The 26,061-nt window shown below is 38.7% G+C and overlaps 2 protein-coding genes across 9 annotated transcripts in view; one reads left to right on the top strand and one right to left on the bottom strand.

The window, feature by feature from the left end:
- IQCH (IQ motif containing H) overlaps positions 1–3,767 on the bottom strand; it is a 213,425-nt gene extending 209,658 nt beyond the window's left edge. The window contains exon 1 of the mRNA XM_030875171.2: positions 3,717–3,767. Within this exon, the coding sequence (XP_030731031.1) occupies positions 3,717–3,767 (51 nt within the window). The remainder of the gene's footprint in view (positions 1–3,716) is intronic.
- A 221-nt stretch (positions 3,768–3,988) lies between these two features.
- AAGAB (alpha and gamma adaptin binding protein) overlaps positions 3,989–26,061 on the top strand; it is a 95,043-nt gene continuing 72,970 nt past the window's right edge. For all 8 annotated transcript variants that reach the window (XM_030875179.2, XM_060294081.1, XM_060294082.1 and 5 more), the window contains exon 1: positions 3,989–4,109. In XM_030875179.2, coding sequence (XP_030731039.1) covers positions 4,037–4,109 — 73 coding nt within the window. In that variant the 5' untranslated portion in view covers positions 3,989–4,036. The remainder of the gene's footprint in view (positions 4,110–26,061) is intronic.

Raw genomic sequence — 26,061 nt, forward strand, 5'->3', positions numbered from 1 at the left:
TTTTTGAAATATGATTTCCAAAACTAATTAAAAAGCTAATTTGATTGCAAGACTTGGTAATCCTGGTTGCACAAACATATGTTTAATAGTTGGGTCAAACAAGTGTTTATAAACCTATAAAGACACCACATTATTATTAATAAAGTATAAACACAAAGCTTCTAATACTTAATAATAAAAGAAACCATCTGGGAGACCTCCCAGAATCACCACCACACTTCTTAAAGATTGTTTCACAAATGTGTCATAACCTGTTGAAGGACCAGCACACACCAGATTTCTTACTTTGGGTGAGTTACTTTACTTTTTGTATCTTAGTTTCTTCTTCTGTAAACTGCAGCTAAAAATAAAACCTGCCTACTACAGTAGTTGTTAGGAGATTATCTAAGCCCTCAGCACAGGGTCTGGCTCTCAATAAATACTGGCTACTATTTTAATTATAATGATTATTATTACTATAGTAAAACCTCAGTATTCTGATCAGTTGAGGAAAGAGCCAGAAAAAATTGTGAAAGGTCTGAATTATACACTTGAAGGTGAAAGAAATTAAGTAGCTAACGAAATGCTGCCCAGTAGAGCTCTATGTGGGCATGGTACTCATAGTTCCTGAACCAAAAATGAAAACATGGACTTTGATATATGATCTGATTGGGACAGAATATTCACAATCAGAACTTCTTACATAGAAAATGAAAGAAGATTGCTTGAATTTTCTATGTATATGAGTACCCACAATGCTCATCTTTGATCAGTTTCCTTTCCATAACTTGAAAGAATAATAGTGCTTATCGGATAGACTTGTTGTAAGCGTTAGATGAGTTAGATATATATAGCACTTAGAACCATGCATGATACCTGGTAACTACTATGCTCTTGTGATTTTTCTTCAAAATCATGCAACAGTTTATATTTTACAGCACGATCTAAAGTAGTAGCTCTCATACTTGAGGGTGCATCAGAGTCATCCGAAAGGCTTGTAAAAACAGATTGCTGGGCCCCACCCTCAGAAATTCTGATTTATTAGGTCTGGAGTGGGGTCTGAGAATTTGCAGTTCTCACAAGTTCCCAGCTGTTTCTAATGAGGCTGGTCCTAGGACTACGCTTTGAGAATCATGGGTTTAAAGAGTTGCTTAATGTATCTCACTGAGACATAGACCTAATATACTAAATTAGGGTGAAGCAAGTGGAGATTTGAATGAAGTGCCTCTGCTAACGGTAAGGAAGTCCACTTTACAGTAAAGACCAATTATGTAGTTTTGGGGAAATTGGGTCAATTTAGAATCAGCGGTAGTTCTAATCTAAGCTATGTGTCCTACAGAAGAGAAAACTGAGGCCCAGAGAGATGAAGGGACTAGCCCAAAGTTACCCCCCTGGCAATGTCATTGCCAGGGTCAGACCTCAGTATTCTGACTCCCAACCAAGTATCCTTTTCACTGGATGTACTGCTCTTTGGAGGAAATAAATCACAGGCCCAGGTAGAAATGGAACCCATGTTGGCATGTCTGAGAGTGCTGCCATATGCTCACAAATACTCAGAATGCAGTGAAAAAGTAAGGAAGGTCTTCCACGTTTCCTTATTATACACGTTCTACATTGTACCAGGAAGAATTTTACATTGTATCTAGAGATCAGCCTCAGTAATCAGTTTAACTGTAGCCTCTCTTTCTCTGCATAGCCCTCCACTTAGTGTATATGAAGTAACCCTTTTAAGCAAGTGGGGGGGTTGATCAACATGGATATGACTCTCTTAGCTCTTCCCAAAGAGAGGTCTGGCCTTTGCCCTTGGATACTGGGAGGTGATGATCTCTAGGCCCCTGAAGTGTCCTGCTTGACAGGAATGTCTTTATGATGGGGGCTTTGAGCTATGCTGTATCAGTTCCAATCTTTAGAGGAATTAGACTGAAATCATTAGTCTACTCTCTGGGAAGGGCTGAAGACTAAAAGTCAGCCAAATGGGCAGTTTGATTGAGCTCCAATAAAAACTCTGGACACTAAAGTCTTGGGAAAGCTTCTCTAGTTGGCAATAATCTGTATATATTGTCACATATACAGAAGGCTGGAAGGAGGTAATGCCCTCCATGACTCCATGGGGAGAAAATGGCTGGACCATTTTCCATTTGGACCCCTCTTGGACTGTGCCCTAAGCATCTCTTCCCACAGCTGATTTTAATTTGTATCCTTTTGCTATAAAAACACTGTAATTGTAAGCATAGTGCTTTCCTGAGTTTTGTGAGTTGCTCTAGCAAATTAGCCACTGTGCGGTGGCTAGGGCTTCCTAGCTGGTCTAGGAATAGCTGGTCTGAAGTGAGGATGGTTCTAGGGACCCATGAACTTGTGCCTTGTGTCTAAGTGAGGACAGTCTTGTGGAGACTGTTCCCTGAGACGTGGCAGTTTGGCTAAACTCATTCTAGGGTGGTGGTGAAAGCAAGGATAATAAAAGGTGAGGTTGGAAGATTTGGGTATGATTTATATTGGGGAAGTCTATGAAATTGGTGAGTTTAGGGGTTTGTATTTTGGAAAAGGTGAACTTAAAGAAGTCTCCCAGATGGGAGGTAACAGACCAAATCATGGCAGGAAGAAAAACTAGACCCTTTAGATCTGAGTAGAGTCCTGATAGAGTGACCTTAGGCAAATTACAAGCCTTAGTCAAGTAGACGTAAATATAAGAGTTAAAAGTGACGATATATGTGGAAATGTTTTAAAACTATCATATGTAAATGTGAAAAAACAAAGTACTTTTAACATTCTGGAAAAATCTGAGTGTAACTGTCATAAACCGAGTTATATGGGAGAAGTTAATACTTTCTTGATATTTCCCCCCTCAGATTAGAAAAAGTTACTTCCCTGTGTTTTTTAGTTTGTCACATTTCCACATTCAAAAACTTTAACTTGATTAGCAATCTTTTATCTTTAATATGTTTCTCTATCTGTATGTTCCCAAGCAAGGTATTTCTATTTTATTTATTATTTTTTATTGAGATGTAATTGACATATAACATTAGTTTCACATATACAACATAATGATTTGATATTTGTACATATTGCTAAATGATCACCACAGTAAGTCTAGTTAACATCCATCATCACACATGTCAATAGTTACAATTTTTTTTCTTGTGATGAGAACTTTTAAGATTTACTCTTAGCAACTTTCAAACACACAGTAGAGCATTATTAACTATAATTCCCATGGTGTACATTTCATCCCCAGAACTCATTTATTTGCAAGGGACTTCTAGATCCAAAAAAACTGGGGTGATTAAGAAAAGCAGTTCACATATTTCAACTTCTCCCCAGATTTATCACCTCTCCAATGTGTCTGATTCGTATCTCCTCCACTTCCCTACATCATGGGATCAAAATTTTCAGAACATAACACTTAAAAATGGTGCCTCACTGTAAGATGCATTTTTCCAAAGTAAAGATCCTGGTGGTGTGTATGGCCCTGGAGTTTTACCAGAGGCAAAATGGTTGTGCTTCGAGAGCGCAACCTCCAGGCTCAGGCTCCGGAGGTGTGTGAGCTTGGCGGGAGAGGTCTGGGTTGGCATATCTGGGAGTTCTCTAAGCGGTGCTGCCCCTCGTGTGTTGGAGGCAGTGTGGGAGCGGCGCTCCAAGAGGGTGGGCGTGAGTGGTTGGGCGGGCGTGAGTGGATGGGCGCTGCTGGGCCTCGCTCGAAGGGTCTTAGTTGGGAAGGGACGGTGAGGCCCATTTCCCACCTGGATTAATATGGATCCGATGGGGTCGTAGTCTTCCGTCTCCTGGGCCATGCCTACAGCCGGGCGGGGCTACCTCCCGGAGGAGGCGAGGTCTCCAGGCGCCGGAACCTGCTGCGGAGGGAGCTCGTCCCCATGGTAACGCCACGCGCAGCCCGGCCTGGTCCACGCCGGGAGCGGAAGAGGGGCTGGTGGAGGAGGCAGGGCCGGCCGTGCCTTCTGAGAATGCGCCTTCATTTGCGCGTCTCCCCCGCGCGCCGGCGGCCGTGGTATCGCCCAAGGCGGAAGGGGCTCTGGGACAGAACCTGTTCGCTGGTGCAGAGATGGCTGCGGGCGTCCCGTGTGCGCTAGTCACCAGCTGCTCATCCACTTTTTCCGCAGACCGGCTAGTCCAGCGTAAGTAGTGAGGCACCTGGGCCGATTTCCAAGCCCCGCGCCAAGCCTCGGCTGGCGACAGTCCCAGCACCGCGGCCTCCCTCGGGGCCACTGTCGCCGCCGCGGGCCCTGGCCTCCTGCTCCCCTTGGTGGTGGCCCGAGACTCCTCTGGTGCCCTTCAGACGTGGTCGAGGTTCCCAGTCCGCCAGGTGTCCACCATTAGCTCCTGCACTCGTTGTTTCTCTGTTTGCCCGGCCCGCCATGTCGTTTCTTCCAGCTTTTTCTGTAAAGTAGGACCCCAGCCCAGGGGTTGTTGTGGGCAACCTTTGAGGTGAACCGGAAAGGCGCTCTGGGAATGGTACCGAGGAACGCGAGTGTCAGGTGCAGGAATCGTGATTTATGTTGGCATCCCTGCTCCTGAAGTAGAGAGTGTTTCCTCTGGCTACCCCTTGATGTGTATTTTAAGACTTGTTCGACTTGCCCCCTGCACTCTGCAGTTATTCAGTGCCTTGCCTTCCTCCTGAGGCTAGGCCCTCCGCCAACATTAGTTTTTGGTTATTACTGGGCCTAGTCCTTTTGCCTTTGGACCTTCCTAGTGGTTGTCAAACTAAGTCACTCTTGAAAGAACCGTAGGCGAGGAGGGGAGACCAGTGTAGTAGAGAAACCATAGGGCTGGGGGAATAGGCTCAACTCTTCCACTAACTAACTCCGCAAAGTTGATTATAACTCAAGACTCCTGTTTTAAATGTGTGGCTTTGAGTAAGAACAGTGACTCTCAGCTGTAACCTATGCCCTTCTGTTTTCTTTGTAATATGGTGATAATTTTCACAGGATTTTGTGCTTAACCCAGAGTAATCTTTCGGTAAATGGTAGATATTATTATTAAAGCACATTCTCTCTCTAGCCCTCAGTTTCCTGATCCTGAAAATGGGGCATATGAATCTATCTCACAGGATTCTTTGAAGGACTGGTGATGTGACATTTTGAAAGCATTTTGTAAAGTGTAAAGCATCATATAAACTGTAACTTCTTCCTGTAGTACCTGTCAAATGACGTCACTGCAGCACAAGTGTTCTGTAACTTAGTTATCATTTGTGATCACATAAAAAGTTCCTTAATTATAACACTAAGTGGTAACTAACTGCTCTAATTATGCCATTTCCTTATCTCTCATCAGTGCTCCTTCCCATTTTTTCCTTTCTTTTCTTTTTGAAAATTGTTTTATTCTAAAAGTAGTGCATAGTCCATTAAGTAAGATTTAGCACATGTAGAAAAGAAAATGTCAGCCAAGGTCTCATAACCCAAACACAAATACTGTCTTAACATTTCTGTGCATCTCCTTACAGTTTTGTTCCCAATGCACAGGTTTTAAAAAATTGATAATTACATTTCATATATAATTTTTATATTTTATATATAACATGTAATATTTTAACATTTTATATATAAAAGTTCAAAATATTGTATTTGAAATATTAAATATATAAATGTATAAAATTATATATTTATAACACATTTAAGGTGTATGATTTGTGTAAATACATATTTATATAAAATATACTTTTATATTTTACATATATTTCATTATTTTTATCTGATATTTTTCATCTACCATTACACTGTAAATTAGTTTCCATCATATATTACATCTAGAGAACATACCAGAATTTGCTCAGAATTCTTAAGATCCTGATGTATTTAACTTTCCAAAGGAATTATATGCATTTGGATTTCCATTACTGATATATAAAAGTCCTTTCAAAGCTAATCTCAGAAATATTTGTTAAGTTTTCTTTTGGTTATCACGTGCTTTAAGGATCAGAGTTGGCAGACACGGTCACTTCCTTGAAGGAGCTGATTACCTATAGTTGGGGAATAGTAACACTGTACTTCTTTAAAATATATTAGCATCATTGGGAATAAAATTAATTCTGTAAAATAAAATAATCCACTTTATTTCCATATGTAAAATGCTTCTTGGATAACTTTTGTGTTGCTTAAAATTAGATGACCTTTCCTTTGTGATTCCATTAATGTTAGGTAGTGAAAAATAAAATAGAAGCAGTTAGTGAAGAGATTACTTGAGTAAGGAAAAGTGAACTATAAAAGAGGGCTTTTACCATTTCTTCCCAGGTTAATGATTTGGGTAACCACGGATAGTATGAGCATGTAGTACAATATTTGCTGAGCATTGATTCTGTTTTATCATAATTAAAGATTGAATTAAATCACAAATTGAGTCTAATTTTGGCATAAAAGATGGAGACTACCATAATGAATGACTTTTAAGTGTTCAGTGACATTAAGCAATATATGATTTTGGATTGAATCTAATTTACATTTTTGGGAAGGTTTGGTTCCTTCCCATGCATCAGGAAGAAGAACATTTAGGGTTTCTCCAGTTTCTTTCCTTCGACATCTGATCTATTTTACTGCTTTTGGGGACTTCCCTGGTGGTCCAGTGGTTAAGACTCCACGCTTCCAATGCAGGGGGCACGGGTTCGATCCCTGGTCAGGGAACTAAGATCCCATATGCTGCGTGGTGCAGCCAAAAAAATAAAAAAAGTACTGCTTTTAACAACAATGGGAAATATTTCATAACCAAGTTTATTATTATAAGTATACATGAACTAAAAATCAGTAGGCCTCTACTATGGATAAAGTGTGGACTTTGTGAGAAGCTTTTTTCATTTTGTCGCTCAAAGGCTTTATGTGCAGTATTCTGGGTGGATGTCTGACGTCAGATAAAAGGGGCATTACCAGTGTAGACTTTTAAAGGGAAATGAAGGCCCAGAATGCTTATGCAAGGCTGTGTGTGGTGTGAGAGCAAGTGTCCCCCCAGGCCAGACCTCTTTCCACCCCACATATGTTTATATGAACATTTTACTTTTATTCTGGAGAAGTGTATTCTGATATTAAGAACAGAGCTAGTTTCTGTGCCAGTTACTGCAGCTGAAAGGACTACTAAGAGACTATTCCTGCCTTCAGGAGGGATGTGGTGAAAGTATGTGCTCCACCTGTGGAAATACCAAAATGTTGATACCTAAGTTTTAACATTTTACTCTATTTTCCTAGAAGGAACTTTAGATAGAAAAATCCCATTTGGTTTTAATGTATGTAATGCTAACTTAGCAACTGTAAGCCATTTAGATTCTACACCTGAACATTTGGAGCAAATTTTTTTCTTCTCGTGAAATGTGGGAATTTGGAGATCTTATAATAAGCATTTATATGTATATCAATATTCTTCCCAAACATGTTTTCACATAATTTAGTTTGGTTCTTGTATCCTTGTGAATTCATGGAGTCAGGGTTCCTCCATTTTATAAATGAAGAAACCGGGGCTTGGAAGCACTAGGTGAGTTGCCTAGAGTGCTCAAGTACCAAGTGCTGGAGCATATGTTCTCATTTGGGATTTGTGTGCATGGGCTGTCTCATTGAAATGTGTTGGAATCCCTTAGCAATCAGAAGTATTTAAGGTGGTGGCATTGGTGGAAGAACTGAGAGAGAAGATTAACTCAAAAGAAGGTTTTAAAATATGCTCGCATTTCCATTTAGAATGGTTGAAGTCTTAATTCTAAGTGAGAAAAAAAAAAATCCTTGCCCAAAGGACCTGTATTTTAAAAAGGGCATGTGCATACCTGATGGTCTGGATTTTTATTTTCTCAATTGAGGGAACCCAAAGTAGAAACACTGTATATATTAGTCACTCCTGCTATGTAGAATTAACATTAAAATTAAAAGGTTGTTCCAGATCATCTCTAACATCCCTTCTAGATGTAAAATTCTACGGTATCGGTTATTTTTATGTTAGATTATATAATGCTTCATGTTTATCTTTTGGAAACTGAAGAATCAAGCCTGATTTTAAAGTTGCAGTTAGACACTCCACTTGTAGTAGAGAGTTTGACATTTTGTGTTTGGAATTCAGATGCATTTACCCATAGAAACAATCCGCTGCTCCTCAGGTTTCTAAAACTGTGGAACCAGGTAGCTCAATTATATGATGGGTAAACTAGGCTTTGGGGAATTATGCAGGCAAAGCTGGCCATCAGGCATGACATTGCTGCTTTAGGAAACATTCATTCTTCTGTAAGACTGGGAGTTTGTTTCTAGGTCTGTCAGACTCCTGTATTTACAAAGGGATCTTAAAGTAATTTACTAAAGAGAACATTCTTATTTCACAATAGGGGCTGTTGTACAGCTTAGCCAGTGTTATCTAGAGACAGAATAGGGATAAGAACTTGGGTCTTCTAATTTGCGTTTTTCTGCAGCTGCTTGAGGTATTCTGAGTAGAGCCTTTTACTCTGGGAATAAGTAGTAATTTTTGCTTAAGCAAAGTTGCTTATTTTGTTGTGGTAGGAGGACTCTGCCTTTGATTGGATTGTATATTTCCAAGTCTTTATTTTCTTCAAAGGAAGAAAGATTGGGCCAGCAAGATTTACCACGAGGGCCTAGAGTTGTCATCACAGAATGATTTATTAAGTGGTCAGACTAAAGCAGTGATTTCAAATGGTAATGGGGAGGGGGGAACTTTGATTTGTTTTTAACTATGATACTTCATATATTTTAAAATTTTCAAATAACATTAAAAGAAGGCTCAAGATTGTTATCTTTATTAAAAAAGGGATGTTAAGTCATCAACCTTAAGATTAAATACAAGTCACATTCTCTCCAGACCCAAAGGGACTTATAAAACACATCCATGTTATCTTCCTGTGTGTCTGTGTATGTTTGTGTATGTATGTATAATTAAAGGTCAAAGAGGTTGTGATTTTCTCAGGTTGTTCAGCTGATAAAAGTTGGAGATTCAATTCTAGTTCTTTTTTTTTTTTTTTTGCGGTACGCGGGCCTCTCACTGTTGTGGCCTCTCCCATTGCGGAGCACAGGCTCCGGGCGCGCAGGCTCAGTGGCCATGGCTCACGTGACCAGCCGCTCCGCGGCATGTGGGATCTTGCCGGACCGGGGCACGAAGCCGCGTCCCCTGCATCGGCAGGCGGACTCTCAACCACTGCGCCACCATGGAAGCCCTCTAGTTCTTTTATATATGTGAAATATGATGAACTTCCTGGTGGCCAGAGCTGTATGTATTCAAGGTGAATTTAGGGATAGGAGAAATTACAGTAGATTTCACTACTACAGTGAGAACTTTTATGGTTCAAAATGAGTTTATACCTTTTCTTTCATGGTAGTTGGGGCCTTAGTAGATGAACTACCATAAGCTAATAAAAAATGAAAATGCCCCTATTGGTGCCCAATTTGTTTTTGTTTTTCTTTTATCGGTCGAGTAGAGAATTTGTGTGAAGTGTTAGACTAATCTTTTAGCTGTTATTGAAGAGTTAAGTGATTATAAGGTGTTTGTCTTCCCAGTAAATGGCATTCCAGTAATGGGGTAGAGAGCAGTGGGGAAGTATTACACATCAGCCGACGTTGCACAAAACCGTTTATGATACTGAGAGTATTGTATCATCCTGGAGGATTCTGAGTGTATCTAGACCCAGGCCTTTATTTCTGGGCCACCTAACTGCTTATTTTTATGTAGCAAAAGATAAAAAACATCCAGAAAATATGCAGTGGTCATTTGGTTTAAACAGCTTGCTGCCTTTTGCTCTGTATAATTTCTCAGCAAGTAATGACACTCAATAAATAATGAAATCTGATATAAAACCATTTTTAAAAAAAGGTTAAAGTATGAAAACTGTTTTAAATATGTCTGGCAAGAATGAGGATCTGGACACGACGTTGTATTTGTGTTGGAGCCAGTGCACACAGATACCACAAATACCTCTCTGAGAATTACTTATTCAGGAAGCAAGACTAAGGTACGTTAAGACAGAGAGGACAGTTGTGAAACTCTTAAAGAGCCTTTGTGATGTTTTAGATTCAGTAACAAATAACCTTTTTAGTGTTTAATTTTCCACACAGACCTGAAGGCTGGTTCAAGACAGAGGTGGGGTAAAGTAGTATTGTACCTGGATCAAAATCAGTATGCTCAGAGCAGGAAAATGTGTGATCATTTGGTAATAAAGAGCACTGTTATGCTGATATAAGAGAATTGCCATTCTGTCTGAATTCTGCTGCGGTTGTTCAGGACTTTTGTGAGGAAAAAAATTTGTGAATTGAGTGCTGAGTTCTACCCTCTTCCTAGGTATCTGATTTTAAGCACGTTAACTTTTCATTGCCCAAATACTTACTGTCTTTACATGTGCCATCATTGTTCTCAGTATCTAAAACCTGTGCCTCAATCGCCTACCTTGTCAATAAAGTGATTTTTTTTAAAGCAGCTTTGGGGTGTAATTTAAATACCATAAAATCTTAAAACCTGTTTTAAATGTAGAAAATTTCTGTCATTCTAGAAGGAGACCTACTACCTATTAGCAGTCATTCCTCATTCCCACCCCAGCTCTGGGCAAGCACTAATGTACTTTCTGTCTCTATAGAGTTGCCTTTTCTGGACATATTATATAAAAGAAATCATATGAAGTGTGGTCTGTTGTGTCTGGCTTCTTTTACTTAGCTTGATGTTTTTGAGATTCACCCCTGCTGTAAGCATGTACTTGGTATTCCATTGTATGGAGAGACCACATTTTGTTTATCCATTCATCTGATGATAGACATTTGGTTGTTTCCACTTTTTGGCTATTATGAATAATGCTATTATGGGCATGCTAAGAAACTATTGTATACTATTTTACGAAACTGCTGGACTTTTTCAGAGTGGCTGTACCATTTTACCTTTCCCATCAGCAACGTGTGAGGATTTCGATTTCTCCACATTTTTGACAACACTTGTTAATTGTCTGTATTTTCATTTATATAGTTGGGGTGAGGTAGTGTCTCGTGGTTTTTATTTGCATTTTCTTAGTAACTAGTGATGTTGAGAATCTTTTCATGTGTATATAGTCCATTCATATATCTTTGGTGAAAAGTCTATTCAAATCTTTTGCTCATTTAAAAAGAAATTGAAGTATAGTTGAATTACAATATTGTGTTAGTTTCAGGTGTACAACAAAGTGATTCAGATATATATATGTGTGTGTGTATATATATATATTTCAGATTATTTTCCATTATAGGTTATGATAAGATATTGCATGTAATTCCCTGTGCTATCTTGTTGCTTATCTATTTTATGTATAGTAGTTTGTATCTGTTAATCCTATGCTTCTAATTTGTCCCTTTCCCCTTTGGTAACCATAAGTTTGTTTTCTATGTCTGTGAGTCTGTTTCTGTTTTGTACATAGATTCATTCGTATTATTTTTTAGATTCCCCGTATAAGTGGTATCATGTAAAATTTGTCTTTGTCTGACTTACTTCACTAAGTATAATATTCTCTAGGTCCATCCATGTTGCTGCAAATGTCAGTATTTCATTCCTTTCTACGGCTGAGTAATATTCCACTGTGTGTATATATTACATCTTGTTAAGCCAGTCATCTGTTGATGGGCACTTGGGTTGTTTCCATGTCTTGCTTTTTCCCATTAAAAAAATTTTTTTTTGTCTTATTAATGAGTTGTAAGAGTACTTTATATATTCTGGACACAAGTTCCTTATCATGTACATAATTTACAAATATTTTCTCCCATTCTGTGGCTTATCTTTTGGTTTTCTTGATGGTATCTTTTGAAATGCAAAAGTTTTAAATTTTGATGGAGTCCAGTTTATCAGTGTTTTCTTTTTCCATTATCCTTTGACTGTGTGTTCTCCAAGCACGATTTTAACCCATCTGGAAGGACCTTTTGGATACTGGGATGTTGGGTCTGTTAGCTTTGTAACGTTTTCCATCGGACCAAGCTTATTTTCAGTATTTACATACAGGAGCTACAAAATAAATGTTCTTCATTAAATTTACTCTGTTTTGGAAAATTCATCTTAGACATGGTTACCTTCTTTCAGAATAAGTTAGCATCTGCTGCAGATTCTATTGTCAACCTGAGCAGACATTGACATTTTTTGTGAAGTTTTATTACTTAATGCTGATTTGTTTATAAAACATTACCAGTTGAATATGAAAATTACTTTCATCTCATAATTGCCCTGTTTAGACTTACGTGTTCTTCAGAAAATCACCATTTATAAATTATTTTCAAAGCATCTAAGATTAATTGCCAGATAATTTTTATGGTTAAAATAATTAAAGAATACATTTGAGATGGATTTTTATCAGATGCAAATGAAAGGCATTTATGTCTGTGGTGGGAGGTTATGGTGCCTGGCTGTAAAAGGCTAGTTTCAGTTTTATGAGAAAGAATAAAACCAAATTTGCATTCCACAACTTGTATTTTGTTTCATGAATACAGTCAGGTCAGTTCCACAAGTTCGTTTGCTTTAGATCAGGGTTTCTGTTGACATTTTGGGCTGAGTAATTCTCTGTTGTGTGGGGCTGTCCTGTGCATTGTATTCTTGGCCTCTGCCCACTAGGTGCCAGTAGCATCTCCTCGCTTTTGACAACCAAAAATGTATCTAGATGTTGACATGTGCCCTGGGAGACAAAATCACCTCCCCATAAAGAACCACTGCTTTAGTTGATATCTGGACGTATGATTCCAATAAATAAGTGATAGTAATGGAATCCAAAGAAGTCCCCCCCTTTCCCCCAAATATGAGTGGGAATTGTCCATCAGCTGTGCCACTGGGACTGATAAAGTGGTCTTTGCATGCAGCCCATGAAGTTTAGAGGCTGATGGTTCTTCTTGGCCCTCGTAGAGCACTTCTCCACATTCTGTCTCCCCTGGCTGCCAGCTTCTTCCTTTGTCTTTTGTGCATGTTGGTCTCTCACGTTGGTCTTCTAAGGGCAAAGCAGAGACCGTGTACCCTCCCCCACCACACCCCCACCCTCAGTTATTTTAACATGAAGATGTGGTGACCAAGTCCAGACAGCTATTGGGAGAAAGCGAACTTGACGAAAAGGAGGAGGGCTCAGTTGGATTTCCTCTGCTTAAACTTTTAAAACTTTTCCACTGTGATACAAAAAGCCCCAGAGCATGTGGCAATGTGAATTCACAGAGTGACCAGAGAGGAGTGTGTGAGGAAAAGATAATTAAGTGTTGTAAGCAAACCAGAATTGCTGTACTCCTGTTAAAGCAGGGGTATGTTGCTCTAACTCAATCCAGTTCCTCTTCTCAGCCACTTCATACTGCTCCACTGATGGATCTGTCATATGCACGGAGACAGATATTGTATATACATGCACCAGGAGGCTGCAGGATGATTACTCAGAGAATCACAGATAAGAATTTCCTGACATTTGTCTCTGTAAAGTCCCAGCCTTAACCTTGCAGTTTTAACCTTTAAATGGCATACAGGCTCCAAAGGCCCTTTACACTGCAGCAGTATGATCTACTCCTAGTACTTGGGGAATAATCTGGTAGTTAATAACTGTTAAAGAGTTTTGGATAGAGTAGCACCCACCTTGTATGGTGTTCTCATGAAATTGTGGCTATGAAATGGTCACTGGTTGCAACAATATGGAACCATTATGATTTTTTTTTCTCTTATAAATTTATTTATTTATTTATTTTTGGCTGCCTTGGGTCTTGGTTGCTGTGCGCGGGCTTTCTCTATTTGTGGTGAGCAGGGACTACTCTTTGTTGGGGTGTACGGGCTTCTCATTGCAATGGCTTCTCTTGTTGTGGAGCTTGGGCTCTAGGTGCGTGGGCTTTAGTAGTTGTGCCTCGAGGGCTGTAGAGCGCAGGCTCAGTAGTTGTGGCACACGGGCTTAGCGGCTCTACGCGTGTGGGATCTTCTGGACCAGGGCTCGAACCCATGTCCCCTGCATTGGCAGATGGATTCTTAACCACTGTGCCACCAGGGAAGTCCTGGAACCATTATGATTTTTAAAGGTCCCTCTTTGTCTTTCCTCCTTGCTGTTTAGTGAAAACTCTGGCTGTCATATTTTTTTCCAAATCCCATTTTGCTCAATTCTTTTCTTTCATAATAGCTACTTTCTCCTTCAACTGATGTCAGACTCTACTGCCTCCTATACTTTTCCTAATTGCTTTCTCTTCTGTCTCAGTCTGAGCCTTAACAATGGCAAAGAAAAATTTGGAGAAGGCATACTTCGGGAAGGGAGGAGCCAGAGCAGCTTAGTTATTTCCTAATTGTAATGTTTCTTACTAACTCCTCAACACGTGTGTAACCTGTCCTCTTAGAGTCAGGAGTGCTGACACACGTGCAGGAAACTAAGCTGGGGAGGAGGACGTGAACTTTACTGAGGGCCTGCTCTGTGCCCGGCGCCCACCTGCGCTTCTTGGGCATTGTTTTATTTAATCTTCAAGGAGCCATTTGAGGAGTGTTTTTGTCCCCTGTTGCAGCCGAGGAGATGACTCACAGAGAGATTAATTTGTCATTCTCACTGAGGGCCAGCATTCAAATGCAGGTCCCTGTGACCCCAGGTCTGTGCTGTCTCTCTTTTCTGGCCTTTTCTGGTTAGTAGTGCTGCCATCACAAAGGGAAGGGGAAGGAACTGTGGGTCCCCCAGAGGAGTGGGTACCATGAAAGACACTGGTATCAGGGGTGGGAGGTTATGATGCCTGGCTGCAAAGGCAGTTTCAGGTCTATGAGAAAGAATAAAACCAACTGTATTCTTAGAAGAGTGCTGCTTTCTAGAAGGATCGTCTTGATTTGAGGTGGCAGCTGTCACTTCCCTCAGGGCATAGAAAATATGATTTAACCACTGGACAACTCTTCACAAATCAGTGTCACAAATCACTTAATCAGTGTCATGATTAATTAAGTGCACATTAATTCTACCAGTATTAAAAGTGTCTTTAGGGCTTCCACTGGTGGTGCAGTGGTTAAGAATCTACCTGCCAATGCAGGGGACATGGGTTCGAGCCCTGGTCCGGGAAGATCCCACATGCTGTGGAGTAACTAAGCCCGTGCACCACAACTACTGAGCCCATGCTCTAGAGCCCGTGAGCCACAACTACTGAGCCTGCGTGCCACAACTACTGAAGCCCGTGCGCCTAGAGCCTGTGCTCCGCAACAAGAGAAACCACTGCAGTGAGAAGCCCGTGCACCACAACTACTGAGCTTGCGCTCTAGAGCCTGCGTGCCACAACTACTGAAGCCTGCGCGCCACAACTACTGAAGCCTGCACGCCACAACTACTGAAGCCTGCGCGCCTAGAGCGCATGCTCCGCAGCAAGAGAAGCCACCGCAATGAGAAGCCTGTGTACCTCAACAAAGACCCAACACAGCCAAAAAATAAATAAATAAAATAAATATATATAAAAAAAAGAATGTTTAAAAAAAAAAGAAAAGAAAATCTAACTGGTGTGCCAAGCCACAACTTCACAGCTATTAGTGCTCAGAAGTATTTAAAAAAAAAAAAGTGTCTTTAATTCTCCTACTGAAGGAGATATGAATAATCTAAAACGGTATCAGTTCCTTGAGTTTAGAATGCACTGATTTGGTCTTTTTTGGCTGGGGTAGATAGGTGAGGGGGTAAGGTAAGGATTGTATTTATATATATGCATGTATGAAATTGGGTATTTGTGCTGTTTTGTAAATTTGCCTTGGAACCTTAGAAAGCTTCTTGCCTCTTTCTTTAATGATTGCTTTCCAAATTAACCTTTTTCTGAGGGAAGAAACATCAGGAGAGACGGAGTAGTAGAAAGAAGGGCAAGAAGAAGAGGGAGTTGCTGGGTCACTGACCTGAAATGCTTCCTTGGCTTACAGCTTTCTTCAACTTTGGAATCTCTTCAGTAACTTGCCGAGTGGGAGGGACTGTAGGGGAAATAAGATCACCAAGGATGTGAGAAGTAAGTAGGAGTTGCTGGAGAATTGATGGCTATGTAAGTTTCTCAAACAGGAAAGGAGATTTATACTTGTACTTAAAGCTGGGGGAAAGGTTTACACTTGCTACTGGAACTGAGTTGACGTTTCACTTCTCATCTGAAAACACTATGAATTAACTATTTTATGCTGTGAAACCATTCATAATAACATAGTTGGCAATGAATTATCTAGTATTTGTCTCTTAAAAAATGATGTATTACAGCTCCACCAGGTGGCTGCCAGCAGAGTGAATGGCAGGAGGAGGGAGAAGCTGCTCTTGATTGTATTTGTGCATCATTTTGACTACATCGAAATTCAGTTTAGTGCAGGGCAGAGAAGAGAGGCCGTGGCAGATTTTTCTAGGAAGTCTGTCTGGCAAAAAACTCCCACAAGATCACTATGACTCACTTTTGACATAAAAATACCTGAAACCCATCAACAGTTTTCTGACGGGTTAGTTGTACCGTGGGGTCACATCTTTTGGTACCCTCATTCCAGCTATTACTTTTGGTTTTCATGGAAGGGAAGAGGATGCTTAGGTCCATAGGTTAGTTTTGGCTGTGACCGTTAGACACTTGAGTGTGACCTAGCTCAAACGCTAAGTATTGTAACCTGTAATGCACCACAGTAGAGTAGGAAAGAATGCTGGTGACCTGAATTCCGTTTTAGGCTCTGCTCCTATTAGGCAAGTGGCTTCTTTTTTCTGGCCCTCAGTTTTCTTATCTGTGAAATGAGTGAATTATACTGACTGATCTCTGGAAACTCTTAGCCATGTGCACCAGCATTTGAGTGATTTTTGTTTTAATTTGGAGAAGAGTAAACTTGTTAAACGTTTGAAACCAAATATAAAGGATGAGGGAGAAAAGCTGTATTTAGTGTAGACATTTACATTTTTTAAATTAAACTCTACATTATGATGTTGATGATAAGAACTAGAAAGAGCCAATCTTCACTTTTTTCTCTCTAGTTCTAATATGGCACAGATGTAATAATAAAGCCCACATGCAGCCTCACTGAAAGTATCTGATTAGACATAAAATGTTAAAAAAAATCTGATAAGTAAATTGACCTATCAAATTCTTTTAGGCAGCACAAAGAATGAAAACAAAACAAAACAAAAGACCACTGAGCCGCTAAAACTTTGAAAGGTAAAATTCATTTTCCCAATTTATTGGTTCTATTCTCATTTAGATTTAGAGAAAAGAGAAAGAAATAGCTTCTTTGTACGTGTTAAGTAAATATCTTCTCACTTGAAAATCAACCACAGTATGTAATTGAAGTTTTAAGAGCTCTGAGTAACACATTGGTTTATCCTCTGGTATTCTAGACATTGATTAATAAAGTGAACCATCCTTAATGGATCCAAATAGTCTGAATTGCAGTTTGTAAGTAAATATATGACATCTTCATTGATTTAATTTTTTCATGTTAGTTGAAGACACTGACTTGAAAAAAGCGTAACCCACATTTTATTCCAGTTTCTAACAATACAACCAGCCTAGGAAATATCAAGAACTGGCTGTGGTGCTGGTGGGAGTACTAGTTCTGTGCTCCTTCTACTTGCCCCTTAAAAACAGTGAGTTCATTGTTGTACTCTTTGTGCTCCCCACTTAAAAAAAAAGTCAATTCATTATTTTAAAAATTTACCCGTGAATGAAGACTGATTCCATGTGGTGGCTCCTCCTACCCTTAAAAAAGAAATCAGTTTATACATTTTTTGCTACTCTCCTTGGTTCAGTTTTCCTTCTTCCATATCGGCATATTGCTATGCCACTTGCTTGAAGTTTGAAACGTTAGCTTTGGATGCAACATAGACTTTGATCTGAGTTTTTTTTTTCTATGAGACATTTACATGAAAGCAGAATCTTTGATTTTAATAACTTATGTGTTCTTCCTGGTTATTTCTTACCTAAGCTCCATTATGAGGGGCACTGCAGCTGGCTGCTATGGGATTGATTAATAATTAATAAAAGACTATAACTTAAGGTAGAAATTAAGCAGAAAGAACTACTGATTTCTTAAAGAGACAAGGTAAACTCAGATTTTCAAATATTGGCACAGACCTGTTTATTTAAGAGTAACAATTCTGGTTTTGGTGAAAAATTTTAGAAAGTTAGTTTCAAAAGGGGCCTTATGTCAAAGGTAAAGTCTTAAATTTATTTGAAATTTAATTTTTTGGTTAAAAAAGAGGTTTTACTTTCGGCAGACCAGTTCTTTTTTTTTTTTTTTTAACATCTTTATTGGAGTATAATTACTTTACAATGGTGTGTTAGGTTCTGCTTTATAACAAAGTGAATCAGCTATATATGTACATATATCCCCATATCTCCTCCCTTTTGCGTCTCCCTCCCACCCTCCCTATCCCACCCCTCTAGGTGGTCACAAAGCACTGAGCTGATGTCCCTGTGCTATGTGGCTGCTTCCCACTAGCTATCTATTTTACATTTGGTAGTGTATATATAAGTCCATGCCACTCTCACTTCGTCCCAGCTTACCCTTCCCCCTCCTTGTGTTCTCAAATCCATTCTCTACATCTGCATCATTATTCCTGTCCCATCCCTAGGTTCTTCAGAACCTTTTTTTTTTTTTTTTTTTAGATTCCATATATATGTACTAGCATACGGTATTAGTTTTTCTCTTTCTGACTTCGCTCTGCATGACAAACTCTAGGTCCATCCACCTCACTACAAATAACTCAATTTCATTTCTTTTTATGGCTGAGTAATATTCCATTGTATATATGTCCCACATCTTCTTTATCCATTCATCTGTCAGTGTACACTTAGGTTGCTTCCACGTCCTGGCTATTGTAAATAGAACTGCAGTGAACATTGTGGTACATGACTCTTTTTGAATTATGGTTTTCTCAGGGTATCTTCCCAGTAGTGGGATTGCTGGGTTGTATGCAGGTTCTATTTTTAGTTTTTTAAGGAACTTCCATACTGTTCTCCATAGTGACTGTATCAATTAACATTCTCAGCAACAGTGCAAGAGGGTTCCCTTTTCTCCACACCCACTCCAGCATTTATTGTTTGTAGATTTTTGATGATGGCCATTCTAACTGGTATGAGGTGATACCTCATTGTAGTTTTGTTTTGTTTTTTTTTAATTTTAAAATTTTATTTTTTTATACAGCAGGTTCTTATTAGTCATCAGTTTTATACACATCAGTGTATACATGTCAATCCCAATTGCCCAATTCATCACACCACCACCCCCACCATGCCGTGGCTTTCCCCCCTTGGTGTCCATATGTTTGTTCTGTACATCTGTGTTTCAACTTCTACCCTGCAAACCAGTTCATCTGTACCATTTTTCTAGGTTCCACATACATGCGTTAATATACGATATTTGTTTTTCTTTTTCTGACTTACTTCACTCTGTATGACAGTCTCTAGATCCATCCACATCTCAACAAATGACCCAATTTAATTCCTTTTTATGGCTGAGTAATAGTCCATTGTATATATGTACCACATCTTCTTTATTCATTTGTCTGTCGATGGGCATTTAGGTTGCTTCCATGACCTGGCTATTGTAAATAGTGCTGCAGTGAACATTGGGGTGCATGTATCTTTTTGAATTATGGTTTTCTCTGGGTATATGCCCAGTAGTGGGATTGCTGGATCATATGGTAGGTCTATTTTTAGTTTTTTAAGGAGCCTCCATACTGTTCTCCATAGTGGCTGTATCAATTTACATTCCCACCAACAGTGCAAGAGGGTTCCCTTTTCTCCACACCCTCTCCAGCATTTATTGTTTGTAGATTTTCTGATGATGCCCATTCTAACTGGTGTGAGGTGATACCTCATTGTAGTTTTGATTTGCATTTCTCTAATAATTAGTGATGTTGACCAGCTGTTCATGTGCTTCTTGGCCATCTGTATGTCTTCTTTGGAGAAGTGTATATTTAGGTCTTCTGCCCATTTTTGGATTGGGTTGTTTTTTTAATATTGAGCTGCATGAGCTGTTTATATATTTTGGAGATTAATCCTTTGTCCGTTGATTCATTTGCAAATATTTTCTCCCATTCTGAGGGTTGGCTTTTTGTCTTCTTTATGGTTTTCTTTGCTGTGCAAAAGCTTTGAAGTTTCATTAGGTCCCATTTGTTTACTTTTGTTGTTATTTCAATTACTCTAGGAGGTGGATCAAAAATGATCTCGCTGTGATTTATGTCAAAGAGTGTTCTTCCTATGTTTTCCTCTAAGAGTTTTATAGTGCCTGTTCTTACATTTACATCTCTAATCCATTTTGAGTTTATTTTTGTGTGTGGTGTTAGGGAGTGTTCTAGTTTCATTTTTTTACATGTAGCTGTCCAGTTTTCCCAGCACCACTTATTGAAGAGACTGTCTTTTCTCCACTGTATATCCTTGCCTCCTTTGTCATAGATTAGTTGACTATAGTTGCATGGGTTTATCTCTGAGCTTTCTGTCTTGTTCCATTGATCTGTGTTTCTGTTTTTGTGCCAGTACCATATTGTCTTGATTGCTGTAGTTTTGTAGTATAGTCTGAAGTCAGGGAGTCTGATTCCTGCAGCTCCGTTTTTTTCCCTCAAGACTGCTTTGGCTATTTGGGGTCTTTTATGTCTCCATACAAATTTTAAGACTTTTTGTTCGAGTTCTGTAAAAAATGCCATTGGTAATTTGATAGAGATTGCACTGAATCTGTAGATTGTTTTGGGTAGTATAGTCATTTTCACAATATTGATTCTTCCAATCCAAGAACATGGTATATCTCTCCATCTGTTGGTATCATCTTTAATTTCTTTCATCATTGTCTTATAGTTTTCTGCATACAGGTCTTTTGTCTCCCTAGGTAGGTTTATTCCTAGGTATTTTATTCTTTTTGTTGCAGTGGTAAATGGGAGTGTTTCCTTAATTTCTCTTTCAGATTTTTCATCATTAGTGTTTAAGAATACAAGAGATTTCTGTGTATTAGTTTTGTATCCTGCAGCTTTACCAAATTCATTCATTAGCTCTAGTAGTTTTCTGGTGGCATCTTTAGGATTCTGTGTACACTATCATGTCATCTGCAAACAGTGACAGTTTTACTTCTACTTTTCCAATTTGTATTCCTTTTATTTCTTTTCTTCTGTGATTGCGGTGGCTACGACTTCCAAAACTATGTTGAATAATAATGGTGACAGTGGACATCTTTGTCTCGTTCCTGATCTTAGAGGAAATGCTTTCAGTTTTTCACCACTGAGAATGATGTTTGCTGTGGGTTTGTCGTATATGGTCTTTATTATGTTGAAGTAGTTTCCCTCTATGCCCACTTTCTGGAGATTTTTTTTTATCATAAATGGGTGCTAAATTTTGTTAGAAGCTCTTCTGCATCTATGGAGATGATCATATGGTTTTAATCCTTCAATTTGTTAATATGGTGTATCACATTGATTGATTTCCGTATATTGAAGAATCCTTGCATCCCTGGGATAAATCCCACTTGATCATGGTGTGTGATCCTTTTAATGTGTTGTTGGATTCTGTTTGCTAGTATTTTGTTGAGGATTTTTGCATCTATATTCATCAGTGATATTCGTCTGTAATTTTCTTTTCTTGTAGTATCTTTGTCTGGTTTTGGTATCGGGGTGATGGCCTCATAGAATGAGTTTGGGAGTGTTCCTTCCTCTGCAGTGTTTTGAAAGTGTTTGAGAAGGATGGGTGTTAGCTTTTCTCTAAATGTTTGATAGAATTCACCTGTGAAGCTGTCTGGTCCTGGACTTCTGTGTGTTGGAATATTTTTAATCACAGTTTCAGTTTCATTTCTTGTGATTGGTTTGTTCATATTTTCTATTTCTTTCTGGATCAGTCTTGGAAGGTTATACCTTTCTAAGAATTTGTCCATTTCTTCCAGGTTGTCCATATTATTGGCATAGAGTTGCTTGTAGAGTCTCTTGATGCTTTGTATCTCTGCGGTGTCTGTTGTAACTTCTCCTTTTTCATTTCAAATTTTATTGATTTGAGTCCTCTCCCTCTTGATGAGTCTGGCTAATGGTTTATCAATTTTGTTTATCTTCTCAAAGAACCAGCTTTTAGTTTTATTGACTTTTGCTGTTGTTTTCTTTGTTTCTATGTTATTTATTTCTGCTCTGATCTTTATGATTTCTTTCCTTCTGCTAATTTTGGGTTTTGTTTGTTCTTCTTTCTCTAGTTCCTTTAGGTGTAAGTTTAGATTGTTTGAGATTTTTCTTGTTTGTTGATGTAGGCTTGTATAGCTATAAACTTCCCTCTTAGAACTGCTTTTGCTGCATCCCATAGGTTTTGGATCATTGTGTTTTCATTGTCATTTGTCTCTAGGTATTTTTTGATTTCCTCTTTGATTTCTTCATTGATCTCTTGGTTATTTAGTAACGTATTGTTTAGCCTCCATGTGTTTGTATTTTTTACTTTTTTCCCCTGTAATTCCTTTCTAATCTCATAGCGTTGTTGTCAGAAAAGATGCTTGATATGATTTCAATTTTCTTAAATTTACTGAGGCTTGATTTGTGACCCAAGATGTGATCTATCCTAGAGAATGTTCTGTGCGCACTTGAGAAGAAAGTGTAATCTGCTGTTTGGGGATGGAGTGTCCTATAAATATCAAATCTATCTGGTCTGTTTTGTCATTTAAAACTTGTGTTTCCTTATTTATTTTCGTTTTGGATGATCTGTCCATTGGTGCAACTGAGGTGTTAAAGTCCCCCACTGTTATTGTGTTACTGTCGATTTCCTCTTTTATAGCTGTTAGCAGTTGCCTTATGTGTTGAGGTGCTCCTATGTTGGGTGCATATATATTTATAATTGTTATATCTTCTTCTTGGATTGATCCCTTGATCATTATGTAGTGTCCTTCCTTGTCTCTTGCAACATTCTTTATTTTAAAATCTATTTTATCTGATACGAGTATTGCTACTCCAGCTTTCTTTTGATTTCCATTTGCATGGACTATCTTTTTCCGTCCCCTCACTTTCAGTCTGTATGTGTCCCTAGGTCTGAATGGGTCTCTTGTAGACAGCATATATACGGGTCTTGTTTTTGTATCCATTCAGCAAGCCAGTGTCTTTTGGTTGGAGCATGAAATCCGTTCACTTTTAACGTAATTATTGATATGTATGTTCCTGTGACCATTTTCTTAATTGTTTTGGGTTTGTTTTTGTAAGTCCTTTTCTCTTGTGTTTCCCACTTAGAGAAGTTTCTTTAGCATTTGTTGTAGAGCTGGTTTGGTGGTGCTGAATTCTCTTAGCTTTTGTTTGTCTGTAAAGCTTTTGATTTCTCCATTGAATCTGAATGAGATCCTTGCCAGGTAGAGTAATCTTGGTTGTAGGTTCTTCCCTTTCATCACTTTAAGTATATCATGCCACTCCCTTCTGGCTTGTAGAATTTCTGCTGAGAAATCAACTGTTAACCTTATGGGAGTTCCCTTGTATGTTATTTGTCGTTTTTCCCTTGCTGCTTTCAATAATTTTTCTTTGTCTTAAATTTTTGCCAATTTGAGTACTATGTGTCTCAGCGTGTTTCTCCTTAGGTTTATCCTGTATGGGACTCGCTGTGCTTCCTGGACTTGGGTGGCTATTTCCTTTCCTATGTTGGGGAAGTTTTTGACTATAATCTCTTCAAATATTTTCTCTAGTCCTTCCTCTCTTCTCCTTCTGGGACCCCTATAATGCGAATGTTGTTGCGTTTAATGTTGTCCCAGAGGTCTCTTAGGCTGTCTTCATTCCTTTTCATTCTTTTTTCTTTATTTGGTTCCACAGCAGTGAATTCTACCATTCTGTGTTCCAGGTCACTTATCTGTTCTTCTGCGTCAGTTATTCTGCTATTGATTCCTTCTAGTGTAGTTTTCATTTCAGTTATTGTATTGTTCATCTCTGTTTGTTTGTTCTTTAATTCTTCTAGGTCTTTGATAAATATTTCTTGCATCTTCTCAATCTTTGCCTCCATTCTTTTCCCGAGGTCTTGGATCATCTTTACTATCATTAATCTGAATTCTTTTTCTGGAAGGTTGCCTATCTCCACTTCATTTAGTTGTTTTTCTGGGGTTTTATCTTGTTCCTTCATCTGGTACATAGTCCTCTGACTTTTCACCTTGTCTTTCTGTGAATGTGGTGTTTGTTCCACAGGCTGTAGGATTGTAGTTCTTCTTGCTTCTGCTGTCTGCCCTCTGGTGGATGAGGCTATCTAAGAGGAATGTGCAAGTTTTCTCATGGGAGTGACTCAGCAAGATCCTTTTTGACCCACCTCCTGCTAGTATTGGAGGGTCTCTTGCAGAGGCGGGGGTGGCTGTGGTTCACTGCGCGGACAAAGACAGTGGTGGCAGTAGTTCTGGTGAGTACTCATTGATGTGTCATTGTAGTTTTAATTTGCATTTCTCTAATGATTAGTGATGTCGAAGATTGTTTCATGTGTTTGTTGGCAATCTGTATATTTTCTTTGGAGAAATGGCTGTTTAGGTTTTCTGCCATTTTTGGATTGGGTTGTTTGTTTTTTTGGTACTGAGCTGCTTGAGCTGCTTGTAAATTGTGGAGATTAATCCTTTGTGAGTTGTTTCATTGGCAAATATTTTCTCCCATTCTGAGGGTTGTCTTTTCGTCTTCTTTATGGTTTCCTTTGCTGTGCAAAAGCTTTTAAGTTTCATTAGGTCCCATTTGTTTATTCTTGTTTTTATTTCCATTTCTCTAGGAGGTGGGTTAAAAAGTATCTTGCTGTGATTTATGTCATAGAGTGTTCTGCCTATGTTTTCCTCTAAGAGTTTTATAGTGCGTGGCCTTACTTTTAAGTCTTTAATCCATTTTGAGTTTATTTTTGTATATGGTGTTAGGGAGTGTTCTAATTTCATTCTTTTACGTGTAGCTGTCCAGTATTCCCACCACCACCTATTGAAAAGGCTGTCTTTTCTCCATTGTATATTCTTGCCTTCTTTATCAGAAGTAAGTTGAACCATATGTGCCTGGGTTTATCTCTGTGCTTTCTATCTTGTTCCATTGATCTATATTTCTGTTTTTGTGCCAGTACCATACCATCTTGATTACTGTAGCTTTGTAGTATAATCTGAAGTCTGGGAGCCTTATTCCTACAGCCCCATTTTTCTTTCTCAAGATTGCTTTGGCTATTCGGGGTCTTTTGTGTTTCCATACATATTGTGAAATATTTTGTTCTAGTTCTGTGAAAAATGCCATTGGTAGTTTGATAGGGATTGCATTGAATCTGTAGATTGCTTTGGGTAGTAGAGTCATTATCACAATGTTGATTCTTCCAATCCAAGAACATGGTATATCTCTCCATATGTTTGCATCATCTTTAATTTCTTTCATCAGTGTCTTATAGTTTTCTGCGTACAGGTCTTTTGTCTCCTTAGGTAGGTTTATTCCTATGTATTTTATTCTTTTTGTTGCAATGGTAAATGGGAGTGTTTCCTTAATTTTTCTTTCAGATTTTTCATCATTAGTGTATAGGAATGCAGATTTCTGTGCATTAATTTTGTATTCTGCAACTTTACCAAATTCATTGATTAGCTCTAGTACTTTTGTGGTAGCATCTTTAGGATTCTTCATGTATAGTATCGTGTCATCTGCAGTGACAGCTTACTTCTTCTTTTCCAATTTGTATTCCTTTTATTTCTTTTTCTTCTCTGATTGCTGTGCCTAAAACTTCCAACGCTATGTTGAATAATAGTGGTGAGAGTGGACAACCTTGTCTTGTTCCTGATCTTAGTGAAAATGGTTTCAGTTTTTCACCATTGAAAACAATGTTTGGTGTGGGTTTGTCATATATGGCCTTTATTATGTTGTGGTAAGTTCCCTCTCTGCCTACTTTCTGGAAGGTTTTTATCATAAATGGGTGTTGAATTTTGTCGAAAGCTCTTTCTGCATCTATTGAGATGATCATATGGTTTTTCTCCTTCAGTTTGTTAATATGATTTGTCACATTGATTGATTTGCATATATTGAAGAATCCTTGCATTCCTCGGATAAACCCCACTTGATCATGGTGTATGATCCTTTTAATGTGCTATTGGATTCTGTTTGCTTGTATTTTGTTGAGGATTTTTGCATCTATATTCATCAGTGATGTTGGCCTGTAGTTTTCTTTCTTTGTGACATCTTTGTCTGGTTTTGGTATCAGGGTGAGGGTGGCCATGTAGAATGAGTTGTGGAGTGTTTCTCCCTCTGCTATATTTTGGAAGAGTTTGAGAAGGATAGGTGTTAGCTCT

This window comes from Globicephala melas, chromosome 2, assembly GCF_963455315.2.
Source record: "Globicephala melas chromosome 2, mGloMel1.2, whole genome shotgun sequence".
NCBI classification, from domain to species: Eukaryota; Metazoa; Chordata; class Mammalia; order Artiodactyla; family Delphinidae; genus Globicephala; species Globicephala melas.